This window comes from Vicia villosa, linkage group LG1 (genome assembly GCF_029867415.1).
Source record: "Vicia villosa cultivar HV-30 ecotype Madison, WI linkage group LG1, Vvil1.0, whole genome shotgun sequence".
Classification (NCBI taxonomy): domain Eukaryota; kingdom Viridiplantae; phylum Streptophyta; class Magnoliopsida; order Fabales; family Fabaceae; genus Vicia; species Vicia villosa.
The window spans coordinates 116,356,171-116,368,125 of NC_081180.1; the positions used below are offsets into that span (position 1 = coordinate 116,356,171).

Here is an 11,955-nt window from a genome sequence, read left to right on the forward strand (position 1 = left end):
ACAATGAAAGCTTTTTCTATCACCCAAGCCAAGACAAGAGTAACATATTCTTTTTACAAAAAGAGAAGGAGGCAGATAAAACAAGACATTTATGATCTTCAATAAAGCATTTGTTGGATTTGAATATCAATAAGCAATAAGAGTGTTAAAGCATTTAAAATGAGAATCCAGATAAAATTAATTTTTTACTGAACAAAAAGCAAATATAAGCAAAAATCAAAGATGAACCATTATTAATTGGTTTTATTATTTTTTTTTTGATACTTTTTTATTGATTATATTTAGTAGAAATAGAAAATGAGTAGTTTTGAAAAAAAATAAAGAAACTGAAAAACTAAAAATTTTACTCAACCTCAACTTATTACACATATGGTGCTCTGGATACATTTACTACTATCCACAAAAAAGGTGAAGCAACTAATTAAGAGCTAGCATTGTAACTTTAAGATACCGTGTTCGAATCCTCTCAGAGACGGTTCTGGAATGACCATCATTAATCCAAAATCTAGTCTTGAACATAGACTATATTGCCTGAAACTCTCATATATTCCAGTTATAAGACATGGAATAATTTAGACACATAATTTCATCTATTTACCATCTTGAAGCAGAAATTTTGTATCTACATTGTTCGACTATACTGTTGATTGTTGACTGCGAGAGATGCCCCTAGGTTTAGTTTTCATCATCCTTTGCCAGCGGAACAGATTTGGCCTGGATTGAAGTTTTAGACCAAAAAAATTGAAAACAATGTTAGTATTATCTTTCATTTGTTTCTGTCACACTTGTTATTAGGCATAGGACATAAAGATCACTCACCAGATCTCGGTATTTAAGGATATAGAACATTTCAAGATATCGTCGAGTTTCACGCCTCTCTAATTTGGAGACGTACTTCCAGAAACTATACACTCCCGCCAGTGTCATAAGCCTTTCAGAATAAATCCTCCAGGTGTACCTGAATATTGTTTGCTTAATTATGAAGTGTCCCTATGAAAAAACTCCAAATTTTTTCCCAAAATCACTTTATACCTTTCATAAATTCTTTGAAGACCACCATCAGATATTTTATTCCAATGACTTGGATCCTCTTTGCATCGTTGGAAGAATTCAACCAATAGGTCAGAAGCTTGATCAGGGCGATAAGGATCAATATTGAATCCTGATTTACCATGCTGGATAATCTCAGCTGGGCCTCCATGGCAAGTAGCAAATGTGGGAAGGCCACAAGTCATGGCCTCCACAACAGTAAGCCCAAAAGCTTCATAAAAGGCAGGCTGCATTAAGATCATTATTGTTATAATTTACAAATGATATCTGCGGGTTCAACAAAAACAGTAAGTAGACGACTAGACGGTAGATACCTGAATGAAAGCACCTTTTGTGTCTGCTATGTAGCGATACAACTCACCATTACGTGCTCTATTTGTTTGGGAAGCAATCCATCGAAAATCACCATCTAATTTATATGTTTTTATGAGATCATACATCTTTTCAATTTCTGCTATTTCTTCTCTGTCCCTGGACTTGCTTACATCAATGTAACCAGCCACTACAACAAGATTGACCAGTTCTCTCAGTTTGCTGTTCTTACCATAACTTTCTACCAACCCAGTAATGTTTTTTACTCGGTCTAGCCTCGCCATGGAGAATATTATGGGCTTTGACCGATCTTTCAGTGTACCACTTGCAACCAAAAATCAACACATCAGCTAAATGCTATCAGCATTTTTACCTTTTCATATCCATAAATTCACAAATGAAAAAGTGAGGTGTTGCATAACATTTCTAACAAATGTTTAAAATTTGTTCAATAGAAAGACTCACGTGTATTCATCGGTCTGCCCAGGATCGTATAATAACTTTTCAATTGAACCGTGCAGAGATGTAAGTCTTCGCTGCTTTTCTGAGTAGGGGAAATATATGCACATATCTGCTCCGGGAGAGACAATATTGAACTTAGGATCAAAAACATCAATGCCATGAACAACCCTGTAGAGCCCAGGAAGAGTAAAAGCAGTGTGACTCTCATACTGGCCAACAGTATTCCTCCTGAAAGAAATAGGATAAAGATGCGAAAATAAAGTAACTAGCATTAGCATAACGAAAAAACAAAAATATTCAAAAAAATGAAAACTAGCACCACGGATCGTTAAGTGAATATTCAAAGAGTATTATGTAGAAAATTGGTGACTAGATCATATTCCATAATGAAATATAAGCATGAGCTCACAATTTGCAAAAGAAAAGATACGATGGTTATATATATATAAGGAAAAATATCATTTAGCAAAATCACAGGGAGCAATCAGAAATCATGAAGTACAGTGAATATCAAGAAAACTTACGTTCCTGCAATCTCTTGATATGTACTGGTGATGATAAAATCAGCACTATTCATGGCTATTAGATCCGCCGTGAACTGGCATGAAAAATGATATTTATCATCAAACTTCCTCCAATAAGTACCTGAATCTGGATATTTTGTTAACTCCAGTGCATGGGCAATGGTGCACTACAAATATGGATAGTTAAATCCAATAAGTTTCAATATCAGTAGAAGATAACATGAGATTCACACTTCCATAGAAAAGCAAGAGTGAAAAGAAAAAAGAACAGAACCTGTGTGACTCCCATTTTACAAGCTAGTAAGGACGCAACCAGATTCCCATCACTGTAGTTTCCAATGATGAAATCAGGATACCCTTGTAATTCAGCAGCAATTTCACTAGCAGCATCCTGTTGGCACATTAAATTACCAATAGTTACATGGAAAAGACTAGCACATTTGAGATAAAAAGTCATTGATTCCTAATTAGAAGTTCATAACAAGGGAAACAGATCAACATATAAAATGAAATTTACCTGTGCAAAAGTCTCGAGAAAAGGCCAGACATCAAACCTTGAGATCCATTTTCGAAGAATTCCTTTCTCTGATCTGAAAGGAACTCGCAAAATATGAGTATGTTCAGTACCACAGACTCTTTCTAGCCGTTGGTTGCATGTTGTCCCCTCTGCATCAGGTATTAACCTAGTAACCTTCATAACAAAAATGAAACTACATTTGACTTCAACAGACAAAAAAATTCAACCACAGACCAACCAAGTAAAAGTTTAAGAACTGGTGTAAGACATTGTACACTTACAATTAGAATTCGAGGTGTGAGATCAAGTCCTTGTTTCTTGATCCTAAGGAGCATCTCGTTCTCAAGGGCACGCACTTGATCTAATATATATACAACCTGCATACAAAAATATCTCATGTAAGATGGTGCTTATACACATTATTCTCTCAAACCAATGCGACATAATTGAGAACTAGCAAAGCGGGCCAAGGACAATGAACAAAATTCATACGTCCAGATCAAATATTATTATGCAATATATTATGAATAATACTTATCAATAAGAATACCTGCCCACCAGTATCAGGCAAACCCAGAACATTGGCTTGCCCAAAGTAACCATGAGGAGATAATATAACAACATTGAACACCATAGGCACTCTCCCAAGAAAAGTCTCTAGTGTAGAAGGATCAGGAGCCTGAAGAAGGTCCAATAGTAGATGCATCGTCTCCAAAACCCGTTCAGCTGTATCACCCCAACCTCTCTCAAAACCCATTCCTTGTAATCTACAATTAGACAATAGAAAAAATTGAAAACATTTGATTACACAGTACAACTAAAATTTTCACATGAATCTGTAAGGGGGCGAAGACATGTTAACTGGTTTTTATCAATGATAATCTTACACATATTCAAACTCAGAATAGGGTGTATCAGGTGGAAGCCTAGAAAGATGATCCTCAGCCTTGGCCAAAGAAGACTGGAGTTTGGAAATGCTGTGTATACGATCATTTAACATCAGTCCCTGCACCATAATCATAAGTGGGAGTTGGGAAAGAAAAAAATGCAGGCTCAAGTTGAATTCCTTAAACTATAACTGCTGTGAGCACAACAAGCTTACATGGCCTTTATATTTGTGAGCTCGGAGGAAATCAAGCAATGGCTCCAATGAATCCTTTTTTCTAAACATAATTGAAGAAAGGTGACGATTGAGAAATTGAACACCATTGCCAATGGACGACGAGCGAGTTGGTCGGGGAAATGAGGCATTAAATGGCTCAAAATCAAGCTCTAATATAAAACGGTCACTATCCCTGTTGAGTAAAATAAAAACAAAACCAGTCAGGTAAACAGCCATGACGTTACTCTTACTCCACATGGTAAGAAAGTTTACTGCTTATTGCAAAAGTTGAGCGAAGGGTTTCTCACGTTCCGTCTACAAGCTCTTCTTTGAAGCGGAGATATTCAGCAACACTTAATTGCTCCACACTAAGTTCAAAAACATGCACACGGACATATTCCCAAATACCAGGTCGTGGACGAACTGCTATTGCCACAAAAGGAGGCAAAACTATGGCTTCCTGTCACAAAAATCACATGCTATATTTTATTTCCATATTTAATTTTTCAGGTGAAATGCTAGTGGTGAAATGCTGGTGTTCAAAGTAAGCAAGTTTCAAATTTTATAAGTGAAAGTTACAGTTGTGAAGATGTTATCTGCTAAATTTCTAGACTATTATACTATTTAGTAGATAAAGTGATAAATCACTTGTAGACACTATCAAACTACTGCAACAATAACAACAACCAAGTCTGTTCTCACTAAGTGGGGTCGGCTACATGAATCATACTATGTCTACGTCATAAAACAACAACAACCAAGTCTTATCCCACTAAGTGGAGTCGGCTACATGGATCAACTTTCACCATAATGTTCATCCAAGACCATGCTTCTATTCAAATCGTTAATCTCGAGATCTTTCTTGATAACTTCTCTTATAATCTATGTCATAATGTTTTATTAAAAATCATGCTTCTTATAGTCTACGTCATAATGTTCTATTAAAAACCATGCTTCTATCCAGCTCATTTATCTCAAGATCTTTTTAAATACTTACTTTATAGTTTTTTTTTTTTAAATCTTCTTTTACTTCTAGCGGTTTTAACACCCTCTATCTCATTTACTCTTCTTACTGCTTAATTCACCGGTCTTCTCTATATATGCCAAAATCACCTTAGTCTAGTTTCCACCATCTTTTCTACTATAGGTGTTACCCCAACACTCTCCAATATTGTCATTTCTAATCTTATTTCTCTAATCTTACCACACATCCAACGCAACAGCTTCACTTAGTTTATTTCGTGTTGGTTCTTTCCAGCCTAACACTCTGTACCGTACAACATTGCTAATTGATACACTATCAAACTACAACTAGATTTGATTCAAACTATATCATTATATTCCTTAGAGATCAAGTATCTACGTATTACATGGCAGGAAATGTGTTTCGAAAATGCTATTCACCTGCGCAGACTTGACGATTTCACCAAAGGGCCCATTTTTAAGATCCTCAGTAGCCTGACCCTCACCATGAATACTTTCCAACTCATCAATCAAATTATGTGGTTGCAGAATCCCCTTCCCCTGATCTACATACCTTCAAAATTCAAACACAACATAAAAAATGTAAGACTAAATTACGCAATTGAAAAGACGACAATGAAGAATGAATAGCTACCTGGAGAGGAGAGAAACGAGTTCGTTACGATGAGCGGAGAGAGTACCCTCTACTCGGTCTCTGATACTGGGAAGTCTTGCAAGCTTGGGTTGAGACATGGTGATGAGAGAGTAAAATTTGGAGGAATGAGAATGGTGCCGTGTTGAGCATGCTTGGATCTCACGCGATGATTGTCACACGAAGTTTTCATCATCTTGTTTAGAGTTCTACGGCTAGCCGGTATTTTCGAGCTTAGAGTTCAAGACAGAAAATTTATTGATCAATAAAATGGGTTCAATTCAATTTTGCCTCATTTATGATTTTATTCCTCTATGTTAAAATATAGGATATGGGATTTTAGTTTCTCACATTTTATGGAGAAATCATATTTTCATATGCAAATTAACTTATATAATGAAGATTAGATTAGATACACAAATAGCATAAAACAAATCTTTTCAAAAATTCCATTCATCTTTTTTTTTTTAATCACAAAATCAATCATTTTAAAAATTACATTTATCGTTATTTTTCATATTACAAAACCAATCATTTTAAAAATCATATTCATCGTTTTAGGTGACACAACATTATTATTAATGAGCTTTTGCACTATCGGTAAAAGATTCACCGCTTCTTGTGCTAAAAATATCAAAAGTGTCAAAGACAAATGATATGAAAACATGTTGATTGTCGGTCACGCTTTATCAAACTTGGTCACTTTACTTGAAGCGGCATTGAGAGTTGTCTGTCCCACAGTAAAACCTCCAATCATCATTCCCACTAGCGGGAAAACCCCAACCAAATCTACACATGCATGTTTCTCTCCTACCCACCCATACACCATAATATCTACTGACCTAAGAGCCAATCTCCCCTCATGTGGGTTAATCAAGAAATTCACAAGCATCTCTTTCTTTTCACAGTTATCTCTTCACAGTTAAATATAGCAAATAAGGCATCCCTAACAAATTCATGTCGATATTTGAATCCTAGAAGCTCCTTGCAATGAATATTGTGTTCTCTAAATGTATTCAAGCACGCCTTGCGACAAACAAGGCAAACCTCATCAACAGGAAATAAGAGAATCATAAATCGGTATTTAAGGATGGTACGATACTCTACCAGGGACATATGCTGGCCTAGATCGCCAATAGTGATAGTAAGGAGAAAATCTTGAGTATGCGCTGCTTGCAAATAACCAAAAACATATTTCCGTCTTGTGGTCATGTCAAACTTTACATCCATGTCCTAAACACTTTTACTAAAAACAGCACTCGCCAAATCATGTGTTTTAAGAGGGATGATTTCTAGTAAAACTGCCAAGGTCAAAATTTAGAAACACAACACTAAGACCATCCAAAGCTCTATCGAAATCAAGGGCCATACCATATATCTCACTGTCTCGCAATATATGATCATGTAATACACAAGATTGGACCATACAATCCACAAACGCTTACGGGGCAACCTCTAGTTCTAAGTGCAAAACTAATACACGGGCTCTAATAGGTAAAGAAGCCACCCTCTATTGAAGGTTCCCAAATAAAGGACCTCCACCAATCAATATGTCTCAACCATGCTTGTCAACTCTTTATCAAACCAAATAATTACTTTTTCCCTATGATTAGGTAAACACATTCTAAGGCTAAAAAAGAGTTTGGCGATACTCATGCAAGAACGAAGTAGAAGAAGCTCACATTGAAAATACCTTAGTTGTGGTAGAAGATGCATGAGCTCAACACATCTTGTCACTCTCTTCATGGACAACCCCTCAATAAAACCTCGTCTCGATTAATAACCCTTCCAAACAACTTAATCCCTAACACCGACCTCCTAATGTTCGAAGGAAACAACTCCCCACGAAATTTAGTATCATCACACGAAGGCTAAAAGATCGTAGTTTTATCAATATTCAATTCGATACCTAATTTTGGACTGGTCTCCCTAATGATATCAAGGGTTTTAGTCACCTCCTCTGAATCCCCTATGAAGGTCCCATCATCAAGGTACCAAGCATGAAGAGGAAGCTTACAGTTGTCACTAGTCTGATGAATAAGTGGGTGTAACACAAGGGAAAAAAGGAGCTTACAGTTAACTTCAATTTTTCATAACAAATTTTATGATTGTCCATGCCTTAAAATAAATAAGTTCTTAGGAGAGATGGGCTATCAAACAGTTAAGTGAGTAACATGTTAAGTGAATACAAATATTATTGAACATAAGATAAGTTTATTGAGGTCTACGAAGGTTGTAGTAATAGAATTAGTAAAAATTAAGTATGACTCAATAATTTAACAATTTATGCATGCTCCATATTTCATAGTGCCGCTAAAAAAACTAATAACAAAGAACCACGTTCTGAGAGATGCAAAAATGGTGAAACAATTTAAACTTCGGGCTCCGTGTAAATAACCAAGTAAGATTAAGCTCTATACATCATGTCTTTTTGGCCAATAATACCAGTGTTTGCCTAGAAATATTGGACTTGTACATTTTCAACACACAATTATTAAACACACTATTTCAAGATTTTTTTGCACAAGTATCATAAGTGGTGCGAAAAACAGAAAAGTCATCCATAAATACCTCAATAATGTTTTCTATCATGACAAAGAAAATAGAAAACATGCACATTTGGAAAGTTGTTGGAGAGTTACACAAACCAAAGGACATCCTCTAGTATGCAATAGTCTAAATGAGAATATGAACATTGTCTTCTCGTGATCCACAATACCAATGAAATCTAGTAATAGTCGGAGTAGTCATCTTTCTGTGTTGATTGGTTAATCCTACGATAGAAAATGCACATCCTTCATCAGTTCCTCGCATGGGTGAGAATAAGTTCACTATTTTGGTTTATAATGTAACACCCTACTTTTCCCATTATTTATTTATAAAAATATTTATAAACTTGATTAGAAAATAGTAAAGCAGGATGCCACATCCCTTAAAACTTACGACATAAAAATTACTTCATATAACATTTATTTAGAAAACATGCAGCAGATTACAGAAACAAAGTGGTTTATAGCACACAGACCTCATCATAAATAATTTTCACCTCATTGTGGTCCACTTTAAATCCCAAACATGATATGTAACAAAATGAAATTAGTAAAGAAAGCAAAGCATAATAATTCTCATCTCCCCGGTGTTACGCATCAGAGCGACTCCTAAGACTCAATCAAATAGCAACACAAGCATCCAAGAAACTATTTAGGTACCTGATCATTTGTAGTCCCTAAGGAGCACAAACACAAAAACAAAAAAGGGGTGAGAAATCATTCAAATAACTAAATGGTATAGATCACATGTTAAGGAGTAGTATTCACAAACAAACCACATCAATAACAATTTATGTCCACACAATTATTATTACAATATAATGCACCTTCACTATACATAGTCCACATTTCTTAATGTATGCAATGTGACTCAACTATCATGACTCTATGCATGTGGTACCAACACATCCAATATGGTTCATTCATACAAACCTGATTCCCGTCGAAATCTGGATAAGCCATGTACGTTCCCCTGAACTATGACTTATCTCCACTCGACTCCCACTTGGAGCCAGAATGAGACTAGACACAAATCAGAGATTTCCACCTAGGCTCATCTCCACATAACACGATATGATGATGCATGACATACAAATATTCATGATTCAATATAATGTACATAACACGATCCACATCGACCACATGTGAGTCACATACTTAATGTAATTCATGTAAGGATATTTACACAATTTAAGGAATTCTACAACATCCGCGTATGTTTTACCCACTTATATGCGACCTACATTACTCCCTAATTATCTAAGTCAATTTTACCTCATGAATCATTAGAAATTACATTGCATGCGAAATCAGGAAAGAAATCGCAAAAATACAAAAATTCAGCACAAGCAGGCTCATACGTGTATGACACAATCCCATACGCGTATGGCCTTCCTCATACGCCCAAACTGTAAGTTCAGATTGCGCCTAAGAGGAGGGGGTGAATTAGATACTTTAAATTTTTTCTGGTTTTATGTAATGAAGCTGGTTATTTTTTTGGTTTATGGTGATATTTATCAAAGTAGTAAGTGCAGAAAAATAAAGAACACGAGGATATATTCTGGCTCCCCTCACAACTCGAGAGTAATCCAGTCCCCTTTCAACATGAAAGAGATTTTATTATTGTTAAGACTTGTATAAGAGTAACAAGATCTACAAGAATAATTCTTTTGTGATCAACCAAATTGATATGAGAACAATCCTCCCAATAATCAATTCTCTTGCTTCTAACAATCCTGAACAGCAAGGTGCAACAAATAAATATAGAAATAATTTAAGTTATAAAAGTTGACGAACATATATCAATCAGTAAGATTGATCTTCTTTTCCAAACGAGCAATTTATAAGGATATATTAGTGCTCAAGTGTTTATGAATATGAGAAGAATTTTCTGGAGTGATATGGGAACAATTGCAGAAAAATTCTCTATGAAATTTCAAGGATCAAGAACACTTGTGTAAAAATGAATGAGTATTTGATTTCAAGTTGCTATGAAAAAGGTGAGTTTTGATTTCTGAAACTATGAGTACTTATAACAACATAACACCTCTATGAATTTGTGTGAATCAATGAAAAGAAGCAATGGTTAAAGAATGTGTTTTGTAAAATGTTCAGATTCAAAAAAAAATTGAAATAGCTACTACATAGTGTTGAAATCAATTTTGGACTTGTAGATGAGCTCAAGAGAATATCTACCTTCGAGAGCTGGAGGAGGTACAGAGGCATCGGTTGCATCCGTATGCTTAAAGATCCCATCAACATCTTTGAAAATCCCCATGTTCTTTAAGCAAGTGCTACTGGTGATAACACTTCTCCGACCCATATTTTTAGAGGGTTCTCGACGCAACGTAATCCCACAAGCGGCTAGAATTTTTGTGATTTCCCTTGCATAAGGATAACCAATTGTCAAACTTTTATAATACTCCATGTGACGTAGAATCATATATGCCCAATTAATCTTCATATTGTTTTTCATGGCAAATAGTAGTTACATTTTAGTATTGTAATACGGTGAACTGACTTTTTATCGATCGAAATGTCGCGGTTAAGCAAGAGTCGCCACCGACTTTTATTTTATCCAAACAAATTCGGAAAGGCAAAAAGAAACAGAAAAAAAACCTTTTTAAAGAAATCTAAGTTCGGGGGGTAATTTATGCAAAGGGAAGGTGTAAAGCACCCTTTGCATCCATGGTTTGCCATGGGCTCTTAATTGCTTTGCTTGCTCGTTTTCAGAAAATGTAGATGAAAGAGATAGGGACTTTAGCTTGTGAATAAGCGTTGCCCTTTCGAAAAATTATGAGAAAGAATATAAAAAGGTTTGAGCATTGCAAGGCAATTAGGGGCAATTACCTTAAACTCAGATGATAGGTCTCTTTTTGCCTTTCAGAATGAAAGGGTCTATCCTTGCCATAAGAGGGCAGGAAGCCTTTCGTTTGGAGGTTGAAGGGTCATCGAAGCATCCTTTGCCATAAGACTGTCCCATGCCATAGAAGGGCAGGTAGTCTAAGGCAAGGATCAGAATAAGCCATTTCGTAGGCGGCTAGAAGATACCTCAGCCTTTTTCCGTAGGCAACATCCGAAGGTCGAGGTCATTTGTGTGTCGAAGGCAGCATCATTAGGGTCGTGACCTTTTAATCATCGAGGCAACAGGCTGAGGTATCCTCGTATTCGAGGGACGAGGCTTATTCTGCAAAAACACAAAGGCAACAGGCAACAGGCAACAGAGAGGGTTACCCAAAAAGCGTGCGTGTGTGTACCAATCATGTGATTCAATTCAGATTATATTATCTTGTGTTTAGTTATTCTAATTGATTCAGAGTTGCACTCCCTAAATTACTAACCACGCAGTATATAAAGCAATAAAGGGAAGGGGGAAAATGAAACCAGCGGAGGAGAGGGGAATTGTAACCAGCGGATCCCTTAATAGGGTTTGGCATAAGTAATAATAAAATAAAATAAAGAAGAAAAGATTTAGGGTTACCAATGACATAGCTTTGGCATTTGACAAACCCTGAAAGAAAGAAAAAATGGCAAACAAAAGAAGGTGAGTGCATTATCGATTCGAGGGCAGACTTCATTAATTAAGAAAAATAAAATAATGAACTAAAGGTAAAACAGAGAGAATGTACTTAGCTTTGGTGTTTGCCTGACAGGGTTGAGGGCAAGGGTTTGTCAGAAACATTGACTCTGATCATTAGAACAGACAAGGAAACGGACAAGGCGTGAGTGTATTATTAATTCGAAGATAATCAGGGTTAACGTAAATAGAATGAAAGAAAAATAAACTAATAATGAATAAATAGGGAATACTTAGCTTCGATTCG

At 35.9% G+C, this 11,955-nt stretch overlaps 1 protein-coding gene across 1 annotated transcript; it reads right to left on the reverse strand.

The window, feature by feature from the left end:
* Positions 1 to 284: 284 nt before the first annotated feature.
* LOC131643942 (sucrose synthase 2-like) lies at positions 285 to 5,884 on the reverse strand. The gene is made up of 15 exons (XM_058914314.1): positions 5,586 to 5,884; positions 5,372 to 5,504; positions 4,276 to 4,427; positions 3,968 to 4,160; positions 3,753 to 3,871; positions 3,416 to 3,632; positions 3,147 to 3,242; positions 2,866 to 3,039; positions 2,623 to 2,739; positions 2,349 to 2,515; positions 1,828 to 2,052; positions 1,365 to 1,686; positions 1,033 to 1,277; positions 820 to 958; positions 285 to 714 (listed from the first exon to the last, which is right to left on the reverse strand). Exons 1-15 carry the CDS (start codon positions 5,681 to 5,683, stop codon positions 676 to 678), a joined length of 2,436 nt encoding a protein of 811 aa, XP_058770297.1. The 5' UTR covers positions 5,684 to 5,884; the 3' UTR covers positions 285 to 675.
* Positions 5,885 to 11,955: the final 6,071 nt, after the last annotated feature.

Excerpts from the sequence above, each read along its gene's own strand:
- LOC131643942 (XM_058914314.1), bottom strand. The coding sequence starts at position 5,683 with ATGTCTCAACCCAAGCTTGCAAGACTTCCCAGTATCAGAGACCGAGTA. Across the intron at positions 2,053-2,348 it reads TATCAAGAGATTGCAGGAAC|GAGGAATACTGTTGGCCAGT; the intron begins GTAAGTTTTCTT and ends TATTTCTTTCAG. Across the intron at positions 1,278-1,364 it reads CAAAAGGTGCTTTCATTCAG|CCTGCCTTTTATGAAGCTTT; the intron begins GTATCTACCGTC and ends ATCTTAATGCAG.